Source organism: Pollachius pollachius (assembly GCF_949987615.1).
Source record: "Pollachius pollachius genome assembly, chromosome: 5".
Classification (NCBI taxonomy): Eukaryota; Metazoa; Chordata; class Actinopteri; order Gadiformes; family Gadidae; genus Pollachius; species Pollachius pollachius.
Genome location: NC_136938.1, coordinates 24,559,846 through 24,582,625, shown reverse-complemented (window position 1 = coordinate 24,582,625; position 22,780 = coordinate 24,559,846). Strand labels below are relative to the sequence as shown.

At 46.1% G+C, this 22,780-nt stretch overlaps 2 protein-coding genes across 4 annotated transcripts in view; one reads left to right on the top strand and one right to left on the bottom strand.

Moving 5' to 3' along the window:
* The window catches only part of LOC307075891 (coiled-coil domain-containing protein 81-like), a 12,151-nt gene extending 899 nt beyond the window's left edge, over positions 1-11,252 (bottom strand). The window contains exons 1-13 of one of the 3 annotated variants that reach the window (XM_079736628.1): positions 11,128-11,252; positions 10,321-10,425; positions 9,780-9,939; positions 9,024-9,123; positions 7,871-7,964; positions 6,424-6,570; positions 6,145-6,249; positions 4,657-4,877; positions 3,146-3,224; positions 2,872-2,985; positions 2,593-2,702; positions 1,585-1,710; positions 1-792 (exon numbers count right to left, since the gene is read on the bottom strand). The exon at positions 1-792 is cut by the window's left edge and continues 899 nt beyond it. In XM_079736628.1, the coding sequence (XP_079592754.1) occupies positions 654-792; positions 1,585-1,710; positions 2,593-2,702; positions 2,872-2,985; positions 3,146-3,224; positions 4,657-4,877; positions 6,145-6,249; positions 6,424-6,570; positions 7,871-7,964; positions 9,024-9,123; positions 9,780-9,939; positions 10,321-10,389 (1,464 nt within the window). In that variant the 5' untranslated portion in view covers positions 10,390-10,425; positions 11,128-11,252 and the 3' untranslated portion in view covers positions 1-653. Of the gene's footprint in view, positions 793-1,584; positions 1,711-2,592; positions 2,703-2,871; positions 2,986-3,145; positions 3,225-4,656; positions 4,878-6,144; positions 6,250-6,423; positions 6,571-7,870; positions 7,965-9,023; positions 9,124-9,779; positions 10,248-10,320; positions 10,426-11,127 lie in introns of those variants that run through there. The other 2 variants (XM_079736626.1, XM_079736627.1) reach the window with 2 other exon arrangements.
* Positions 11,253-14,192: 2,940 nt separating this feature from the next.
* Positions 14,193-21,395, top strand: LOC307075890 (X-linked interleukin-1 receptor accessory protein-like 2). The gene is made up of 10 exons (XM_079736625.1): positions 14,193-14,595; positions 14,970-15,234; positions 15,641-15,812; positions 16,181-16,331; positions 16,736-16,795; positions 17,184-17,304; positions 18,069-18,214; positions 18,626-18,775; positions 19,087-19,239; positions 20,549-21,395. Exons 1-10 carry the CDS (start codon positions 14,550-14,552, stop codon positions 20,920-20,922), a joined length of 1,638 nt encoding a protein of 545 aa, XP_079592751.1. The 5' UTR covers positions 14,193-14,549; the 3' UTR covers positions 20,923-21,395.
* Positions 21,396-22,780: the final 1,385 nt, after the last annotated feature.

Sequence of the window (22,780 nt, the reverse complement as noted above, 5' to 3'; positions counted from 1 at the left end):
GTCACTCATCGTCCTATACACCCATCAGCCCTCACTGTCACTCATCGTCCTATACACCCATCAGCCCTCACTGTCACTCATCCTGCAACACCACATACATCACTTTTCTCATCGACTCATGTCGCACAAGCACAGCCCACCTTCTGATATATCCACGTCTCCTATCCTCCTATCCTCCCTTACCTACCATCTCCCCTTCCTCCTAATGCTATCATTCCTTATCTGCTCCCCTGTCTCCTAATCCTATCCTTCCTTATCTAGGATCTACCTCTGTCCCCTAATCCTATCCTTCCTTATCAACCATCCCTGTCTCCTTACCTCCTCAACCACGTCTTTCTACTCCTGTGCTTGCGGGACAAATGTTTATTTCTAAAAATGATGAGTGGGAGCCGAATGAGGTTCACATGGGTTCACCAAACGCTGGAATTTCACTTGGAAACCAAATCCATACTTGGTTCCATTTGGTTATTTCAATACCTCTCGAATGACCACACGACTCAAAGAAAAAACACTCCTACACAACAACAAACCCATTTCCCACAGAAAACCTCCACAAAGTACAAAAATCCCCAAACGATTACCGGCACGCAAATTCCCTTTAAAGGTCCCCTTTAGTTGGTCTCCCGGCTGCCTGGTCATCCAGTGGTGTTTCATCACATCATGATGCGCGAGCCAGAGGTGTAACACGACTCTCTCCAGATGTTGCTCTCGCCCTGGTTACCAGGCTTCCTCTTGCACTGGTGGCAGCGGCGGTGCTGGTCGCCCTGATCCAACAGGAGGGTCCCCCCGGACCTGGGACCACAAAACACCAGAAACATGTGGGGATGAGGGCGTTTGGAACCACACACTTCACTCGTAGCAAAGAGCAAAGGGTTCAATCTCAACAAAGACTCTTCAAATAGCCTTTTGAGTTGATCAAACCTTTTTAGAGCTTAGGATCTTTGAGTAGCTTAAAGGAGTGATATTATGCCACCAGGTGTGAGTGTAATTGGCCATTACAAGCCGAAAATCGTCCTTTTCCTGTGCCTTAGTGACATCACAATTGGGCCAATATCAATCATACTGTACATCTAGTTGGACACACCCAATAGTGATGTCACTAAGACACAGGAAAAGGCAGATTTTGAGAAGGCTTGTAATGGCTAATCACACTCACACCTGATATCACCCTATTAAGGATCTAAGGTTGATCCGTGAAGCCAGGGCCGGATTGGGACCCTTTTTAAGGCCTTCGGTTTCAGGCCCGTACCGGCCCCCTGCACAGAAGTCTTGAGGTGGGGGGGGTGGGGACCTTTGCTCATCGCGTGACCTAAAACAACGGCAAGTGGGCACTGGGCGCAGTGTGAGGCCCCCGCGGCCTAATAAATAAATAAATAAAAATAATAATTGAACACCGGCCCACGTGGCCCTAAAGTCAGACCGGCCCACCGGGAATTGTCCCGGTCCTCCCGACTAGCCACAGCGGGCCTGCGTGAAGCCCTTTGAGACTCTACATGTGATGAAGGGTTATTAATGAGACTGGATCGACTTGTCGTCATTTCAGTGTCGAACAGGAGGGCTATTGTGATTGGCTCCCCCACCAACCTGCGGAAGCTCTTCTCCTCCTCCTCCCGGCGTAGCTTCAGCCGGGCGCTGTCCCTCCAGGTGTCCTCCAGCGACACACGCAGGTCCTTGGAGGCCTCGAAGCATCTGAGACGGTCCAGGATCAACCTGAGGCCAAGTTGAGAGAACATCGCTGTCTACATTTCTGTCGCAATCTCAAAGACCTACAACGATTTTCATGTAAATCAATGAATCAGGTTACAAAATGGTGGTTACGTTTGTTGCCCACTGATGAAAGCCATTGCATTCAAAAGATTATGAATCTCGTGAATTTGGTGTGGGTGCAGAGTTAGTGACTCGTTTCCATCAACCAGCAGTGGTTGTTCCTCCAGGGATGGCAGGCGGAGCTACTGCAACAGATTGCTCTTCAACTAACTCCCCTTCCAGCTCCCCACTGCTCCACTCTCGTTTCATCAGCCCGTACACTTCCCGTCTCACCTCCACATCCCTTTCACCTACCCTCTCTTCCCCTAACCTCCCCTTTCACTGCTCTTCCACCTCTACTCCTCTACTCCCCTATCAACTCCCCTCCTCTACCCCTCCTCCACTATCACCTCCAATATCACCTCCAATATCACCTCGAATATCACCTCCACTATCACCTCCACTATCACCTCCACTATCACCTCCCCTATCACCTCCACTATCACCTCCAATATCACCTCCACTATCACCTCCACTATCACCTCCACTATCACCTCCACTATCACCTCCCCTATCACCTCCAATATCACCTCCACTATCACCTCCACTATCACCTCCACTATCACCTCCAATATCACCTCCACTATCACCTCCACTATCACCTCCACTATCACCTCCAATATCACCTCCAATATCACCTCCCCTATCACCTCCACTATCACCTCCACTATCACCTCCATTATCACCTCCACTATCACCTCCACTATCTCCTCCACTAACACCTCCCCTCAATCCTCCATTACCCCTCCCCCTGTTACCTCTCCCCCCTCCCCCACCTCTACTCACTCCTTGCGGGTGAGGCTGAGCATCTCCTTCTCTGTCTGCTGCTCTGTTCTTCGTCTTGACACGTCCTCTTTTCTCTTCTGCGTGGCGGCCATTAACTGCTCCTGGGACACCTGTTGGCGTATAGAAGGGCAGTTTAAAATTCACTGAAGCAAACTGATTCGAAGGATCAGAATCATATCAATAGTTAAATGTTAATATTAAGTATACAATAATTAACGTTGTTGTTTACCTATTACTACATTTAGTACGCTAGCATGAGGCAAAGAAAATAGGCGTGACCTTCTGCGCTCTTTCTCGGTTCTCATTGGCCGTGGCTTCCGACTCCCACCGCCCAATCCCAGTGCTGATTGGCTGCCGGTCCTGCGTACACTGCGGTCCTCTGCCATGTTCCACCTTAAGCACATACAACATGTTACAACCAACTTTGGAAACATTCTACCAAACTGGGGAGCTTCATATGTGCAGCAGTTAATGTGAACATTGGTTGGCGTGGTGGGGTCAAACATAATGTGTCAAGTATGTTTCAGTCTTTTTAGTGTTTGTGTGCTCTTGCCTGTAAGTCCAGGGCTCTTCGATAGTGGTCGACTCTCTGCTGCTTCTGAAGCAACTGCTGCTTCCTCTGCAAAGCAACCCTGACACGCATGCACACACACACACACACACACACACACACACACACACACACACACGTAAGAACACAAACACGCAAGCACGCACACACACAGACACACAGAAGAGGGGTGTAATGTTTAATGGAGGTGCTAGTGGTGGTGGATGGTGTGATAGTGGTGGTTAAGGTGGTGTAAGGTGTGATGGTGGTGGTTAGAGGTGTGATGGTGGTGGTGGAAGGTGTGATGGTGGTGGTGGTGGTGATGGAAGGTGTGATGGTGGTGGAAGTGGTGGTGGAAGGTGTGATGGTTGTGATGGTGGTGGTGGTGCTGATGGAAGGTTTGATGTGGTAGTTAGAGGTGTGATGGTGGTCGTGGAAGGTGTGGTGGTGGTGGTGGTGTAGGAAGGTGTGATGGTGGTGGTGGATGATGTGATGCTGCTGCTGGTGGTGGAAGGTGTGATGGTGGTGATGGTGGTGGTGTAAGATGTGGTGGTGGTGGTGGTGGTGATGTGATGGTGGTGGTGGTGGTGTTGCTGGTGGTGGTGGTGCTGCTGGTGCTGGTGGTGGTGGTAGTGGTGGTAGTGGTGGTGTAAGGTGTGGTGGTGGTGGTGGTTAGAGGTGTGATGCTGGTGGTGGTGGTGGTGTAAGGTGTGATGCTGGTGGTGGTGGTGGTGTAAGGTGTGGTGGTGGTGGTGGTGATGGTGGTGGTTAGAGGTGTGATGCTGGTGGTGCTGGTGGTGTAAGGTGTGGTGGTAGTGGTGGTGATGGTGGTGGTTAGAGGTGTGATGCTGCTGGTGGTGGTGGTGTTGCTGGTGGTGGTGGTGCTGCTGGTGCTGGTGGTGGTGGTGTAAGGTGTGGTGGTGGTGGTGGTGGTGATGGTGGTGGTTAGAGGTGTGATGCTGCTGGTGGTGGTGGTGGTGTTGCTGGTGGTGGTGGTGGTGGTGGTAGTGGTGGTAGTGGTGGTGTAAGGTGTGGTGGTGGTGGTGGTTAGAGGTGTGATGCTGGTGGTGGTGTAAGGTGTGATGCTGGTGGTGCTGGTGGTGTATGGTGTGGTGGTGGTGGTGGTGATGGTGGTGGTTAGAGGTGTGATGCTGCTGGTGGTGGTGGTGTAAGGTGTGGTGGTGGTGGTGGTGATGGTGGTGGTTAGAGGTGTGATGCTGCTGGTGGTGGTGGTGGTGTTGCTGGTGGTGGTGGTGCTGCTGGTGGTGGTGGTGATGGTGGTGGTTAGAGGTGTGATGCTGCTGGTGGTGGTGGTGGTGCTGCTGGTGCTGGTGGTGGTGGTGGTGATGCTGGTGGTGCTGGTGGTGTAAGGTGTGGTGGTGGTGGTGGTGATGGTGGTGGTTAGAGGTGTGATGCTGCTGGTGGTGGTGGTGGTGGTAGTGGTGGTGTAAGGTGTGGTGGTGGTGGTGGTGGTAGTGGTGCAGGGGGTCCGGATGGGGGGGTCCTAGACCTACTCCTGGGCCCGCTGGGCCTGGTCCACCCTCCCCAGGAGCAGCCTCTCCTGCTGGGCCCGCTGGGCCTGGTCCACCCTCCCCAGGAGCAGCCTCTCCTGCTGGGCCCGCCGGCTGCTGCTCCGCTGGCTCAGCAGCTGGCCCCGGAGCCCCTCCAGGTGGCCCCGCTCACGGGCCCCCTGCAGGGTCGCCGTCAGGGGCCGCTTGGCGAAGAGGTAGGAGCCCTACACACACACACACACACACACACACACACACAGACAGACACACCGTGCACACACACACACGTGCGCGCATACACACACACACACACACACACACACACACACACATAAACACACAATCACACACACACATACACAAAAACACACCGGGCACACACACACACACACACACACACACACACACACACACACACACACGTCATGGGTCAGAGCCAGCCCTTATTCATGCATTATTCATGTTGACCTCCAATCTACTTCATGTTGTTCTTAGAATGATTGCTTTGTCACAGTCATATGACCTTATGTATACACTCCCCATGGCCCTTGACAACACTCTGTAATCCTTGGCAACATCCCATAAGGGTATCAATCAACAAAACAAGTGGGACTAGGAAGAAGTATTGAGAGGTACTCCACTGAGAGTTAGTGAAGTACTTGGCTGAGAGTTAGTGAAATACTCTGCTGAAAGTTAGTGAAATACTCGGCTGAGAGTTAGTGAAATACTCTGCTGAGAGTTACTGAAATACTCTGCTGAGAGTTAGTGAAATACTCTGCTGAGAGTTAGTGAAATACTCGGCTCAGATTTAGTGAAATACTCCACTGAGAGTTAGTGAAATACTCGGCTGAGAGTTAGTGAAATACTCGGCTGAGAGTTAGTGAAATACTCTGCTGAGAGTTACTGAAATACTCTGCTGAGAGTTAGTGAAATACTCTGCTGAGAGATACTGAAATACTCTGCTGAGAGTTAGTGAAATACTCTGCTCAGAGTTAGTGAAATACTCCGCTGAGAGTTAGTGAAATACTCGGCTGAGAGTTAGTGAAATACTCAGCTGAGTGTTAGTAAAATACTCCGCTGAGAGTTACTGAAATACTCGGCTCAGAGTTAGTGAAATACTCTGCTGAGAGTTAGTGAAATACTCTGCTGAGAGTTAGTGAAATACTCGGCTCAGAGTTAGTGAAATACTCCGCTGAGAGTTAGCGAAATACTCGGCTGAGAGTTAGTGAAATACTTCGCTGAGAGTTAGTGAAATACTCCGCTGAGAGTTAGTGAAATACTCCGCTGAGAGTTAAGGAAGTGTTCACTGAGAGGTGGTGAAGTACTCCACCGAGAGTTTTTGAAATACTCCACTACGAGTTAGGGTAGTGAACACTGAGAGTTAGTGAAGCACTTCATTTAGAGCTAGAGAATTATTGTTAGAAGCATTTCACTAAGACTGAGTGGAGTCGGTACAGAGAGCAAGGTAGGAGGTATCAGCTGGGCACTAACATGGAACTGGGTTTTCTGGGCTCTCTGTTCCTTCAGGGTCTGGGACGCCCCCAGGTTGAACGCCGCCACCTGCTCAGAGAACGCCCTCTGCTGGCTCAGATGAGCCTGGTTTCAACAATATAAACACACAAATATCACACACACATAAACACACACACAGACACACACACACACACACACACACACACACATACACATACACACGTACATGTGTTTTTTCGTTTTCAAACCCTGATATTGTTTACTTCCTGCACAGGTGTGACGTCTACCTGCACCCACCTGTTCTCCCTGCAGGTAGAGCTCCTCCTCCTGCTGACCTTTGAGGAGGAGCAGCACCTCCTGCTCCACCTCCTCGGCCCTCCTCGCCTCCCGCAGGTAGAGGGGGACGTTCCTCTGGGAGCGCTGCATGCACAGGTAACACAGCTCCTATAGGGAGAGAGGGACAGGTAACACAGGTAACACAGCTCCTATAGGGAGAGAGGGACAGGTAACACAGGTAACACAGCTCCTATAGGGAGAGAGGGACAGGTAACACAGGTAACACAGGTAACACAGGTAACACAGCTCCTATAGGGAGAAAGGGACAGGTAACACAGGAAACACAGCTCCTATAGGGAGAGAGGGACAGGTAACACAGGTCCTATAGGGGGAGAGGAACAGGTAACACAGGTAACACAGCTCCTATAGGGGGAGAGGAACAGGTAACACAGGTAACACAGCTCCTATAGGGAGAGAGGGACAGGTAACACAGGTAACACAGCTCATATAGGGAGAGAGGAACAGGTAACACAGGTAACACAGGTAACACAGCTCCTATAGGGGGAGAGGAACAGGTAACACAGGTAACACAGGTAACACAGCTCCTATAGGGGGAGAGGAACAGGCAACACAGGTAACACAGCTCCTATTGGGAGAGAGGAACAGGTAACACAGCTCCTATAGGGAGAGAGGGACAGGTAACACAGGTAACACAGCTCCTATAGGGAGAGAGGGACAGGTAACACAGGTAACACAGCTCCTATAGGGAGAGAGGGACAGGTAACACAGGTAACACAGCTCCTAAAGGGGGAGAGGAACAGGTAACACAGGTAACACAGGTAACACAGCTCATATAGGGAGAGAGGGACAGGTAACACAGGTAACACAGCTGCTATAGGGGGAGAGGAACATGTAACACAGGTAACACAGGTAACACAGCTCCTATAGGGAGAGAGGAACAGGTAACACAGGTAACACAGCTCATATAGGGAGAGAGGGACAGGTAACACAGGTAACACAGGTAACACAGCTCCTATAGGGGGAGAGGAACAGGTAACACAGCTCCTATAGGGGGAGAGGAACAGGTAACACAGGTAACACAGCTCCTATAGGGGGAGAGGAACAGGTAACACAGGTAACACAGCTCCTATAGGGGGAGAGGGACAGGTAACACAGGTAACACAGGTAACACAGCTCCTATAGGGGGAGAGGAACAGGTAACACAGGTAACACAGGTAACACAGCTCCTATAGGGGGCAGAGAGACAGGTGAGATAGGTAACAAAGGTAACACTCACCCACAGGCATACAATCATGCAAAAGCTCAGAGTCAAACAGGCATACAACATATATATATATATTTTTTTTTTTCCCACATAAAAACAAATGCTCACACACAGAAAAACATCTGCTCACATAGAAGGAAAACATTGTACATAGATATAAAACGCCAATACAAATAGACACACCTGTCCAGCACGGGTGTGTCCATTGCACCTCGTTTCTCGCTGAGGCTCTTCCTCTGTCACTCCTCCCTCTGGTGGTGAAAAGGAGACACTGCTCCTGGAAACACAAACGCGTAGAAAGTCCCTTAAATCAGTATAACGGGTGGTGCGTTTGAACGTATGTTCAAAAGATGTGTTCCAAAATGATTTATATATTTTTGTATCTATATATTTATAAATAAAATTAGGAAAATAGGGCAGGTGTAGGTCCTATTCAGTGTAAGTCGCAGTGGATCAAATTGTAAAAGCACCAGAAATGCCCCCTGCGGTTCCCAATGACAGTACTCAGCCACAATCATTATATTTAACTACATTTAGTTCATATCTCATCATACATGTTCAACTTTATCAGATCATACAGTGCCTTTTCTGCACATCTGCATTTTACTGAATTTATTGCCATGTACACTATATATATATATATATATATATATATATATGTGTGTGTCTGTGTGTGTGTGTGTGTGTGTGTGTGTGTGTGTGTGTGTGTGTGTGTGTGTGTGTGTGTTCTTCAGATCATGTTCTTCGGATAATGTGTTTCACTCATCGTCGCTAAAACAAAATGCTTTAGTGCACGAGGAGCGTGCACGTTGACCCAGATAGCCTTAGCAGGTAACAGAGCAGTGTCCGTTGACCTGGGCATTGGGTGGGTGTGTGTGCATGATTGATGGGACTTCTTCTGAGCTGGAGGGCTGTAACAATATAGGACCCCCTGCTAAGCCTTCCTCCTCTAGGGTCAATTACCCCGCCCAGCCCAGAAACACTAGACCCAATCACCTCGATGTTTTTGTGTGCTGGTGAGTGTGCATGGGCTTTTGTGTGTGTACACGTGTATGTGTGTGTGTGCGTGTGTGTGTGTGTGTACGTGTATTATATGTGTGTGTATATCTGTCTTCAGATGAATGTGTGTGTGTGTGTGTGTGTGTGCGTGTGTGCGTGCGTGCGTGTGTGTGTGTGTGTACATGTATTATATGTGTGTGTATATCTGTCTTCAGATGAATGTGTTTGTGTGTGTGTGTGGATATGTATAATATTTGTGTATATGCTTGTGTGTGTGCGCTTGTATGAAGGTAGAATGTCACAAAATGCAAGCATGTAGACTTAAAAATAACCTTACTTCTTCGCAGCCTGTGGGGGGGTAGTCGCTGTCCTTCGAACCCCCAGAGAGGTGGACCCCGTTGACTCCTGGCCTCTCAGCGGGGTCAGGTCTGCTGGGTCTGTGGATATATGAAATATATGGATTACATTATGGATGATATGAAGACGACACTGATGACTGCGCTGACAATGTTTTTGTTCATATTGTCAGTGATTCATGAGGAGATTGAGGGCGGGGTAGGAGCTCATCACATTGTCCCTAATACAGCGTTCTTCTGTCTTGGCTCCGCTCTGATGAGTCTGTATGTCTGCCTCCGTCAAGCTTGACGTTGGCGCCCAGATTCTTTCAAAGGTACTCGTAAAGCATATCTTGTTTAATCTTCTGATATCCTTCTTAAAGCTGCCGCCCAGTCCCATTCACACCAGCTGTTCAGTGTCCGTTGTGATGGTGTCTGAATGTAGGTGTGTCTATTGATTCCTTCATCACGTGTACATTCTTGAAAGGGTTAGTGTGTCGAATCTCAACTCATCTAAAGGCTGGACCAGAGTTTAGAGGTTTATACACAATACTTTCCAAAGGGAAAATGCCGTAACCTAGAGAAGTTAATGAGACCACGAAATAACAAACAAAAACAAATATTGTTTTAGCGCAACACAAATCAATAAACTCTTTTTTTTAAGACTCTCCCAGTCTTCAGAATAAGAGTAAGTTATCCTAAAAGGATGAGACTTATAGGAGGTCATTCTGAGGGGAGGTGGTGGAGGGGGAATGGACCTGCTGTGTCCGTGCTGTCCGGGGCCGGTAGGGGCCTGTGTCCGTCTCCGGCCCCAGACGAGGCCCCCCTCTGGCGGGACACGAGGGAGGGAAGTTTGGTGGACCCCGGGCCCGCGGGGGTCAGGCTTGCTGACATCAGAGACACACTGCTACCAGGTCTCTGGGCCCACGGGGCGTGTGTGGAAGAGAAACACCAAACGTTTGTTGGGTCAACATGCGTTTGATGAGTTAATACGAAGATATTGATAGAAAGCTTTAAGAAACGTACAAAAATCAGAACCTGTTTTTTTGTTGTGATAGTGATTGCGATTATGAGTGTGTGACTGAAATACGAAAATACATCATTCATTCTTTTAGCTTTGTAATGCACACATTGTAGGTCCTTCGTTTCCGCACTCTATGCCTCTATCTCTCTCTCTCTGTCTCTCTCTCTCTCTCTCTCTCTCTCTGTCTCTCTCTCTCTCTCTCTCTCTCTCTGTGTCTCTCTCTCTCTCTCTCTCTCTCTCTCTCTCTCTCTCTCTCTCTCTCTCAATCTACTCACGTTGGACAGGGCCAGCAGGAGTCTTCCGGTAGAGTCCAGGGTCTTCACAGAGTCCCTGTTGAACTTCATGCCCACCTGCAGGGTGAACCAGGAACTCTAGAAACGCTGTAATGTCAAAGATGCGTTAAGGTCCTAGAAGACACCATCGGTCATGCCCCACCTTGTGGTTCCTGACTGACAGCGTGCCGACCCCCTGCAGCGCGAGGTGTGCGGGCCCCCCCGAGGCCAGGGCTCAGGGGAGAAGGAGGAGGGTCTCGCGGACGCACCCCTCCACCACCTCCCGCTCAAACGGGCCCTCCTGCGAGACGGCCGCGTAGTTGAGCGCCGACACGGGGATGTGTGTTGCTGTGCGCAGACCCACACGCAGCAGACGCACACACGCACACACGCACACGCATGAACGAATGTACCTCCTCGTTTGCTGTCGAACTTAAGATGCTTGAGTCAACATGTTCACCAACATCAATCCTATCAGTCACTCACCACCACCCACGGCGGATGTGGCCCGCCTTCACCATGTTTTTTGGGGATGGTGTGTGTATGATGCGTGTAGTGACTTTGACGTGTGTATCTTGTTTTGGGAATCTTGCTGTGTTTATCTCAGTGTTTATCTTGGTGCGTGTGTTGTTAGGTGCATCTCGGGGTGTGCCTTGATGTGAGTCTCTTGGTGTGTGTGTGTGTGTGTGTGTGTGTCTTTGCGTGTGTGTGTGTGTCTTGGTGTGTGTATCTTGGTGTGTATCTTGGCGGGTGCCTTGATGTGTATCTTGGTGTGTGTGTGTGTGTGTGTGTCTTGCTGTTCTCTCTGACCTGTGGCAAGGGGTCTCTTATGCCTCAGGTTCTGGGTCTGGACCAGCTTCTCAGCCAGGAGGAAGATGGGTCTCTGGATCACCGCCATCTTGTTTCCCAGGTCCAGCTTTAGCTGGGAGAAAGAGAAGGTGCCCAGGTCTGCCACGTGGACACCCTACGGCCACCCATCGATCGATCAGTCGCTCACATTGACCATTCATCGACTATCAATAATATAGCAATGATCTACTGTTATTGCTTGTGCAGACAGACAGACAAACAGACAGCCAGGCAGGCAGACAGTGAGACAGGCAGGCAGACAGACAGGAAGGCAGATAGACAAACAGATAGACATGAAACAATTAGACACACAGACAGTGAGACAGACAGTCAACAAGTAGACGGACAGACGGACAGTTCACCTTCTGTGAAGTCATTTGATGTTCTATGTACTCCGCAACGCAACCCCAAATGCTGTCAATATCTTAAACAATGTCAGAAACAAACAAGTCCATGAAAATGAATGGCAACAGTGCACTCAGCATTTTTTCTACTCAGCCTTCCTTCTTTTTTTCTCCCCCCAGAAACAACCACAACCGCCAGATTCAGACTTTGTGCCGACCATTCCTGCTGAGCCTCGACAGCGCGGGCAAGAGGTTCCTCTCTGCGTCAGACGCCAGATGCAGCAAATCTGCCATCGCATCAGTAGAGATATCAGCTGATGAAAATCTCCTCCCGCACAAAACGAAAAACAACCCTGTGACACAAAATGCTGCTGCAAAGGGTTCAGCTTGGAAATCCTTTGTGACCAGCCTAACCAGTAAGTGGGGTGGGGGGGGAGTGGTGGTTGCTACAACAACTTCACAATACAAGGTGAGGCCCCCCCCCGACACACACACAAACACACATGGCACAAAGCCCGCCCTTGGGCGGGTGTTGATTACTGATTGTCACGAGAGAATGAAAATGTTTGGGAAGGCAGAGGCACGGTTGGTCAGCCCGACCAATGCTAGCGCCTTGCGAAATACGAGGCACGCGAGACCACGTGTTCCTGTGAGTCATCACAGCACATCAGTGTATGTCTCAGAGATTGACGAACATTAATACCATAATACCCATCCTCGAGTAGTCAAGTGTTACAGGCCAATACACATTCAGTCAAAATAGGCACCTTTTAATTTGATATTCTTTCAACGCACAATTTTGTTTCCAAGCTTGCTCTTCTGCATCTAAATGTGGCCCTACCATTTCCTAAGAGCACTTTGGTATCTTTGTGGACCCTGAATTATTTGAATGTGTTTTCTAATAGTTTTATTATTCTCTATATAGATAAAACTATATACTCTATATAGTTTTATAGAGTATTTTATTTATAGTATTAAATAAAAAATACACTGTGCTCGACATCACAGTGTTACAGTCTGGCTGATAGATGTTGTACTGTAGGATGTTTCCGCATCCTACAGTACAGTACTGAAACCCTGTTTTAGTATTTCAGAGGAAGACAAACCACTTGCTTATAAGTGAAACTTAAAAAGCTTCTGTTGTAATTCTGGGGGCTGAAAGGCAAAGCTGGAAACATTCTTGATCTCCAAGACCACTAAATCTTCAGAGACGACTTGCTGGTTGTTTCTCTATCTCTTTTTTTAGTCGAGTCAAGTCAACGTATTTCTATTGCCCTTAATTTTAGTGACAGCCTGGGATAGGAGTGTGATGGATGCCATCATCGACCTACATAGTAGTCATAGTCGCATGACAACCAAGCTTTTGAAGTGTAATTTCCTCTCTTGCTCTTTCCTTTTCTTTAATCACGTCTTTAGCCTTGTTTTTGCTCTTTTTTTAGTTTCTGTCTATTTCCTGGAAGATGGAGAAATTGAATAAAGTCTGGACTTTCCAGATCGAGTAATGATTCCCTGGAAACATACACAATTATTACGGCAACAGTTAATTTCCGGAATTTTTTGCCATTTCTATTCTGAAAGCCGACAGCACAACAAGACCGTTTGTCCGGGTAGCTGATTAATGTAGGGTGATCAGATTTCCTGAAACTAGAGTACTCTCCGTGTGACTGTAGTGCAGTTATGTGAGGTCAGAGACGCAGATAATAGGCTCAATTTGAACATGTAGGACCAGTGGCAGCTGGTAATTAAATTTGTGGTTGGGGGGCAGTCAGGGATGGGGAGTCTGGGGGTCCTCCTCCCCCAAAAAATTGATTTGTTAGGTGTGATTTCCTGTATTCTGGTGCATTTTGGTGGCCACTACCTAAAAATTTGTTCAGATTCATAGCCTACATCTGGACTTGCAGAGCTTGGACAAGCTTACCCTGCAACCTACTTTATGACATTCCACCAACCATTGTTATTTGTCCTATGGGTGTTATTCTGATAACTGCCTCTATTGAGGCAAATCATCACAACAAAGCTAATGGGGGAAAAAATCATGTATGTTTTTTGTAGTCTTACACATTTGAGAGAAAATATGATAAGACATTGAATGAGTGTCGTGTGGGACTATCTATATTTTTATGAATTACCCTGAAGCTTCAGAAAACAAAAACAAAACAAAACATAGTAGTGTGTGTGTGTGTGTGTGTGTGTGTGTGTGTGTGTGTGTGTGTGTGTGTGTGTGTGTGTGTGTGCGTGTGTGTGTGTGTGTATGTGTGTGACCTCATAGAGCAAAGAGACAAGCGCCCTTCAGATTTTTGCTTGAGGATTTAGGAGATGAGGAGGTGAATATGCTTTGCATAATTGTTAATTATGGAAAGATCAGCTCAACGGGAGCATTAGTGCCAGGCAGACACACGGCAAACTTCTGAAATGCGCAAACATCTCCGCCCAGCGATGGTCCGCTGATTTTCCATCAGCATGTCACTGTGCAACCATCTCTGTTGCGTATGCCCTCACACATTGTTGAAAATTAAATCATATGCTGGATGCTTTAATGTTTCTATGTGATTTTTAGTTAACGATCGGTTCATAATAAGACCACGTTGGCCATGTAATCGCGGACAAAAGGGGACATTTCATAGTGATTGGTGGAAACCGGGATATTTTAGCGTCCCGACAGGCTTTGGTCACGCAACTCAAAACCGGGACTGTACAGATAGAGCCGGTATGTCTGGAGACCATAAACAAATGTGGCCAAAGTCCAAACTTCAGTGAAAAAGAAAATGAATTCCCCATTGTAATGTCAACACGAAATTGTGGGTGGCTACATCTCTCCGCTACAACGTTCGCCGTGGGAGGTCTTATGTTCGCCGCTATGCCTATTTGCTGGAAGTCCCTCTTGCAAAAAATGCAAGTCAATAAATCTGTCTCCCTTCCAAAAGAGGGAGGCAAACATCACCTAGGTCTACTCTGGACTCTTGAGTCTAGTCGAAGGATTTAAATTAACAGATCCTTTCAGTTTTACTATTAGCCTGTCTTCTGGATATTCTGGTACCGATGGCAACCCTCCTCCTTGCGGTGTTGTATTTCCTATCATTTCAAGGTAAGATTTTCTAATCTTAATTTCAGAAAATAAAATAATATATTATTACACAGTGAATAGCCTACACTTGAATTCACAATTGGAATAATAGTAGGCCTACCTATTGCGCATTCTGGTTAGTTCAGACTTGGAGGCTATATTAGGTAGGCCTATTGAATATTCATATGATAACTTTAATAGTTTAAGTTTACTTACACTAAACCCGAGAAGAACACAGACGGACAGTCCGACAGAACGACAGAACAGAAAGTGATGTATGCGTGGAAGATTATTAGCCTACGCAAACATCAGAAGTTTAGAAGTTCAAAACAGGTTGAGGAACCCCGAGCCAATCACAACCATGGAGGTTTATACAAGAGCTCACCCTTCCCCAGGTCTCCGCAGCGCGTTCGGGGCCCAGCCCACAGTGCTGACCGCAACGCAGGGAGAAATGCTCGTTGTAAAGTGCGACTGCCTCCCACGCCGCCCCACGGGGGGCACTCAGATCACCTGGACCCATCACCGCCCCTCAGAGAGCCAGCGGACCCTGTGGCTGAGTCGGGGAGACCCGGACGAGGACGACCTGGGGCTCCCGAGCGGGCGCCTGGTGGTTCTGAGTGCGTCCGTGGAGAGGCAGGGCAACTACTCGTGCTCCCCGGGGTGAGTGCATCCTGAAGAGGAAGTGGAAGAGGAAATAAGACGTTTAGCTGCGTTCAATGGTCACTGCTAAGAACATGGCGACATTGAGGTTATCCCGGTCGTGGATTACGTCGATCTGTGTTTGACAAATAGACAGATAGACATTTATTTATTATTGATTTTGTGCTATTTATTTATTTGTCTTTAACCAATGTGTGTAATATTCCCCGTCTGGGAAAGTATTATCTTCTCTTCATGTAATATTTTCTTAGTAGGAATACATGTACAATCTATTTATTTTGCTTAATATTTTTTCAAAATCAACAATATCATACAGCATGTTCTAGTTTTATGAAGGTACATAAGGTATATCTAGCTATCCTCGCTAAATATGTTCTCTGTAACTGGATTATTTTGGATGGAACAGGAATTCCAGCGCCACTTGCTGGTACACTTTGACTGTGAGCCCGACCAGACAGGGGGAGGTCCCCAAGACTAAAAACTGCAACACTGGGACATCCTGCACTCTGAAATATCTCTGCCCAAAGGATTTGGAAATCCCATCACTTAAACCCCTCAACAAAACAGTGTGGCAAAAGGTAACTCTCAAGTGTTCAACTCTCCTCTCCTCTTCCCTCCTCTCCTCTCTCCTCCTCTCCTCTCCTCTCCCCTCCCCCCCTCTCCCCTCATCTCCTCTCCTCTCCTCTCCTCTCCTTTCCTCTCCTCTCCTCTTCTCTCCTATCCTCTCCTCTCCTCATATCTCCCCTCTCCTCTGATGTTTCTGTATTCATCTGATCCATGTGTCTTAATGACAACTAGAACAATCTATAATTCACTGTAGGTCTTTACCGGGCTGTCCAATTCAGCTCAAGAAGTTTGTAGAATTTAAGAGGTGGGCCATATTGATGTAATGTAATGCCATTGATCACGTATCAGCTGAATCAGAGTCTGAATCCCAAACCTTCAGGACAACGATACACTGGGGGACCCCTTTAAAGGCTATTTCAGTGAAGTGGCGGAGAAAGATGAGGGCGTCTACACCTGCCGCCGGTCATATCAGTATCGCGGACGAGTGTATAACCATACCAGCACCATGAAACTCAAGGTCAAACCTTACAGTAAGACATACCAGCTATTTATTAGTTATTTATATTTATCCATGGTATTCATGTCGATTTTCAGCCTGGTGGGAACATTTGGGATTCTGCTTGTTTCCAGCCTTGCTTTTAAATCACTTTTGACAAAAGTGGCTTTCCGAAATAATGTAATTTGGCAGAAATGGATTAAAGAAAGAAAATCAACAAAAAAGTAAGAGAGTTATGGAGGAAAGAAAACAAAAGAAAGAAAGCAAAAAAGAAAGAAAGCAAAAGGGAAACAGAAAAAAGAAAGTGAAATGAAGAGGTTACTATATTTGTCTCAGACTTTGTGCGAAAGAAAAACAAATAAATAAATAACTGTTGGTTTGATGGACGTTGTAGCCGTTGTAGCCCTAGTCATATTTTAAGCTTCATTTATTCCTCAGCATTCTCAACCCCCAGCATCCAGTCCCCCGAACCAGGGAAGGTGTACCTGGTACAGTTAGGTAAGTCTTCTCACAAACGCAGGGGAGGTGTACACAGAACACTTAGGGAAGACATTCCTTCCCTTTACTATTTAGGACACAATGTTATCCAAAGCCAAGTACAGTGAATGCAGAAACATGTAACTTAGAGCAGGTAGGGGTTAGGATGCTAACAGGAGGGCTGCAGCCATTAGGGTTACAATCCAACACAAGACCATCCTAGACCCTTATTTGTATTTTTGTATTTTTTGTATTTTCTATTGTAAATGCCGTTGTCTGTGTTCGGTTTTGTGCCGATGTGTGCTGTTGTCTGTTTGCCTGCTACCTCTGAATCTCTCCTCGGGATCAATAAAGTACTGGTATGATATCATCTTATGTGTGGAAACCCAGTGTGCATGTCCTCCCCCAGGTTCGCAACTGGTGGTGCCCTGCTTGCTGAAGGTTTACGACAGCTTGGATACTTGCTACTGGTTAGACGGGAAATCGTTTGTGAAGGCCGACCAGAATCAATCAGTTTACTTTAACCAGACGTGAGTAGAGAAGTAAGTCATTCTGTATTAGCAGGAACCAACACGTGTATGTACACATTTTATGATTTATGATAAAGAACACGCAGATTCCTGTTTTGTTTATTTAACTTAACGTTGAAGTGTGTGGAATTTAGTGGCAATCAATCAGAAAAGACTTATATGTATACTCATCTATGTTTTCATTTTTGTGTAATCCCATGAAAATAAGAGTTATACATAGGACGTCTTTGATTTCTTTCTAGCATAATCACTAGCTCGCTTGTAAACTATGACCTATAGTTTCCAAGACTTAATAGCTAAACACAATTTAGGAGTCTATCAAGGAAACCCATTACTTGACTCTCGGCTACTTGATGCTGTCGTAGATGATGACATCATATTGAAAGTACGTGCTGGCACTTTGCAGGCCAGAACAAGCTACCGTAGCTTCTCCTACGTCGTTGGAAAGGAAAGGGTGAGGGGAGGTGTTTGGGGAAGGGGTGCTTTCGGTTGGTTGCAATCGGCAAACTCACCAGTAAATTCTAAACACAGCATCTTTAAATTCTAATTTAAATGTCGCTCGCTGTACCCCCCCTTCCCTCATGTATTCCCTTCTCTCCCCTCTCCTCCCTTGTCTACTCTTCTCTCATCTCTCCTATCCACTCCTCAACTTCACTCTCCTATCCACTCATCTCTCTTCTGCCCTCTTCTCTCCTCTCCCCTTTTCTTATTTCTCCTCCTCCCGCTTCTTTACTCCTCTTTCCCTTCCTCCGTCCTCCCGACAGAGAGGTAGTCGAAAAGGGAGAACGAAAGATCACTGTGTCCCTGGTCTTCCAGAAGGTTACAGAGGACCAACTTTCAAGGAATTACACCTGTAAGCTGGAGTCCACGCGAAAGTACTCCAACGTCTCCATCTCTCTGGCTCTGGAAGGTAGAACACACCGCTTGATTAGTGATGATATGGGATATGTGATATATGTCTATATAGATTTAAGGGAAATGGTTTTGAAAGTAGCATTGATTTAGATACACATAGACGGATGAATAAATATATTAACCAACAGACAGCACACATAAACGCACAAAGTAGCCTTGTGAATGCGTGACAAAGGATTTGGAGCAGTTATGTCCTTGCTCTAAAGGGCCTAGGGTTATGGGGTTGGTATTCTATGTGGGACTTTAAAGCCCTTTGAGGCTTAGCGATACAAATAATTACATATAAAATCTGTGCGGGAAGATTTTGCCTGTCTTTCATGTGACCCTTGCATGCGTCGTGATGTTGTGTGTTTTTTCCTCCATCGATCTTCTCCCTCCTCCTCCATCGTCTTCCTCTGCATCCCAGATCTGCCGGTCTCCAGTCTCACGGTGGCCCTCCTGGCTGTGCTCTTCGCCATGATAGTAGTGGTCTTCTCCGGCCTGGTCTTCTACTGGTCTAGAGTCCCCTTCACCCTATTCCTGAGGGACAAGCTCAACTGCCATAGCAAAGCCTCAGGTGGGGACAACAGTGATCATGATTAGCTTCATCATTGATGAATTTCTTCCTGTTTTTTTTTTATAGATATACAAATATATACATGCTTTCTATGCAATACGTCTTGACTAACTGGTCTGAGAGAAATATTGCGAAAACTGCCAACAACATATCTTAGTAATAATATCATTCCCTAGTATTTACTGAATCTGGGGTGCCTTGAATTTCTGTTTGGAAATTCAAGCTCCCCATCCCACCCCAAAGAAGTTGGGCAACCACACATTAACTCGTCACAGTTCATCATATGAAACTGTCATCCGATTGGTCCACAGATGGGAAGCTCTACGACGCGTACCTGATGACCTATCAGAGCCAAACTGAGACTGCCCTCAGCGAGGAGGACCGGAGGTGGATAGAGAACGTTCTGGAAGAACGGCTGGGGTACCGCCTGTGTCTCCAGGATCGGGATGTGTCACCAGGGCAAGGTGTGTCTAAAGATCCCCATATGACCAGAAATATAGATATACATATTCCTTATTAAAATATTATTAGGGGAGTGCTGCATGGAGCGCTCAACTATTGTTCTTCTTAGGCTTTCTTCTTTCTTTCTTTCTTTCTTTCTTTCTTTCTTTCTTTCATTCTGCAAAATTTGAGACCTTCCTCAGTTTTTAACCTAGAGACTCCATTCCAATTTTATTTTTTCCGATTTTTAAAATATTTTATACTTTTTAAGCTATTTAAAATATTATTTTTTACAATGGAAGTCAATGGGAGGGCGGCGGAGCTATCCGCCCATTCTGACACTTCAACTACCCCAGACTTCGTAACTTGGTCAAGTCTTAACCGTTTACCTTTGTTCAAATGTTTAACAAATCAACACACTTGTATCTTCAATAATCTGAAAAATTTTGATTACCTTTATACTTTTTTCATAATCACAGATTAAGTTTCATATCGGCTTTGTTTTCAGTTGGTCTCATTGATTTATAGGTTAGAGCACGAGGACGTGCAGGCAGTGTCGCCAGATTGGGCAGTTTTTCCACGCCCAATTGGACACCTTTTAATCACGTTAGGCTGGAAAAATGAGCATTAGATAGAATTATTACATTACATACAATTTCGGCTGGTTAAAAAAAAACTGGCGGGATTATTATAATTCTTTCTACAAACATCAATCAATACCATACCTTTCATATTGCATATTGTTTGTGAAGCTAGTACCGCTGCTACTATTACAGCTACTACTACTACTACTACTACTTAAACTACTACTACTTCAGCTACTATTACTACTACTTCAGCTACTACTACTACTACCATTACTACTGCTACTACTACTACTACTACAGCTAGTACCACAACTACTACTATCTTCCAGCTTTGAAAGTATTACAGTTTAGCTTCCAGCTTTTGTAACAATGTATTTCCGCACTTTGCTTCTTCAGGTAATGCAATTCAGCGTCAGTTTTTGATTTCAGCTTCCAGGTTTTTCAGCAGTGCACTGCAATATATTCAACCTTTCAGATTTTACAGCAGTGCAGGGCAAAACATTTGACCTTTCAGATTATTCAGTTCAATTCATTTTACATTTCTGCATTTTTAGCAATGCTTTGCGCTTTCCATTCAGCTGTCACCTCATTAGTTTCCAACCATTTCCTAGTTTGAATTCTTACGCTTATTCCATTCCTTTGCTTCTGCTGTGACACCCAGACTTCCAGTCTTGGATGAGTAAAGAACTCTTATCCATAGTACTTATCTCATCTACCCCCCACCCTGTCTCTCTCCCCGCCCCAGCCGTGGCGGATGCAGTGATGCGGTGCATCCTGCAGAGCCGCAGGGTGGTGCTTCTCCCCAGCGCTGAGGACCAGCCCGCCCTGTGCTACGGCCTGCCAAGCGCCATCCACTCTGCCCTGGTGGACAAGAAGAGCCGCCTGCTGCTTATCCGGACCAAGACCCCCCGGAAGGTCTCGGTGGAGCAGCCAGAGGATGGGGGCTCCAGAGTCTTACCAGAGTCCCTGAGACTGTTGACTAAGGCTGGGAGCTCCGTCACCTGGGGGGGTCCCTGCTCCCGGCCTCTCTCCTCGTCCTTCTGGAAGAACCTACGATACCACCTGCCCGCCCCGCGCAAGCAGAAGGCCATGCATAGAGCTTTTGACTCAGTGTGCTAACCCTGGTTAGCAGGGTATGCAGACTCAGTGTGTTAACGCCAGTAAGCATAGGCTAACCCTGTTGAGTATAGAACTGTAACCTCAGTGTGCTAACCCTGGTTAGCATGGTATGCAGATTCAGTATTCTAACGTCAGTAAGCATGAGTAACCCTGTTAAGTATAGAACTGTAGCCTCAGTGTGCTAACCCTGGTTAGCACGGTATGCAGACTCAGTATTCTAACGCCAGTAAGCATGAGTAACCCTGTTAAGTATAGAACTGTAGCCTCAGTGTGCTAACCCTGGTTAGCAGGGTATGCAGACTCAGTATTCTAACGCCAGTAAGCGCATTATGTTGTGTATTGTGTTTTTTATTTATTTTATTTTACCTTTATTTAACCAGGCAGATCATTAAGAACAAGTTCTTATTTACAGTGATGGTCTGACAAAAAGCAAAAGCTTATTGGGGGGGGGAGGGGAAAGGGGCAGTGAGAAAGGATAGGTTAGAGAGGCAACAGCACACAAACACAGCTGTGCAGACATACAACAAGGCAGCAACAGGACCCTGCAGGGTTAACATACAGTTACACAGACATATAACAAGCACAAGCTTAGAACAGGACTACATAAACAAGGCAGAATATAAAGAATAAACTTATATCAAAATAACAATTGTGAAAACATAAAAACATAAACATAAAAAACATAAAAACAGGTGTTATGACAAATTTTGTGTGCACGTTATATGTGTAAGTTATTCGTTGTGTATCATATTCATCATATAGATCCTCTGGTTTGATTTGAATTGGCCCTTGCTTGAGACCTGGAATAAATGACTTGAGCCACATATCTGTTATGTCTTTTTTTTTTTTTTTTGGTTTATCCATACTTCCATGTTACCAGATATGGATGTTTGAGGCTGATCTAGGTTATTGTGGAAATGTTGCTAAAATATTAGGCAGGTGAAAAGATGAATGATATATTCTTGTATTGAGCGCAATTGAACCACACGTCTGTAAGTGTCACCATATGCTCTAAATATGCTCCAAATCACAGATTAACTGTTGGAGATATACCCATTTCCTGTTGCATTTATGCCCATATGTTTGATTCCCTGAGGGCCTTACTATTTAGAGTTTCAGTGCTCCAATGATATACTTTATTATTTTGGAGATTTGGAATCTACTAAGGTTGGATTCGTACAAATTGGACCATTGGCTTGGGTCGAGATGGGAAAAGCAGTTTTTGGAATTTTAAATAACACAAAATTACAGAGAAATCTAAAATGTTAATTAATGCATCCCCTTAAAAAATGTAACAATATATTTTAATAGTGATGGAAAAAAGCTGTGAGCTGTGCTCCATATCTAGGGGCCAATACAAATGTCCTTCATGGGGGGACATATGCCATTTGTATATCATACTTTATATTTAGTAGGATATACCTTCAAAGCCCTTTGAGAGTGAAACTATACAAATAGGTCTACATTTTACTTGACTATTGCGGTGAGGATTGTGGATATTTAGAGGTCAACGGATGAGAGAAGATTAGAAAAGTAGATTCCCCAACCCTCAACTACTACGATATCATTTCATATTTTTTCGACAAATCGAATGTGCACACCTGCGCTTCCTGAGTTTCAACGATGCTCAATGCATCCCCTTTCGTTTTCAATTTTGAGGAATCGCTCTTCCATTTTTGTAAACAGGGAAATCCTGTTAATTTAGTGGCAAGTATTTGTCATAATTCCAAACCATTACCAATTTCAACAGCGAGCCCCAGATGTACTAACCGGCGGAATAAATCTTCCATTTACACACCTCACAGGAAGTGACTGTCACGTTGCCACTGATACCGCTGTGCTGCAGCCCGAAAGCGAG

Excerpts from the sequence above, each read along its gene's own strand:
- LOC307075890 (XM_079736625.1), top strand. The coding sequence starts at position 14,550 with ATGGCAACCCTCCTCCTTGCGGTGTTGTATTTCCTATCATTTCAAG. Across the intron at positions 17,305-18,068 it reads TCAGTTTACTTTAACCAGAC|AGAGGTAGTCGAAAAGGGAG; the intron begins GTGAGTAGAGAA and ends TCCTCCCGACAG. Across the intron at positions 18,776-19,086 it reads CTGCCATAGCAAAGCCTCAG|ATGGGAAGCTCTACGACGCG; the intron begins GTGGGGACAACA and ends ATTGGTCCACAG.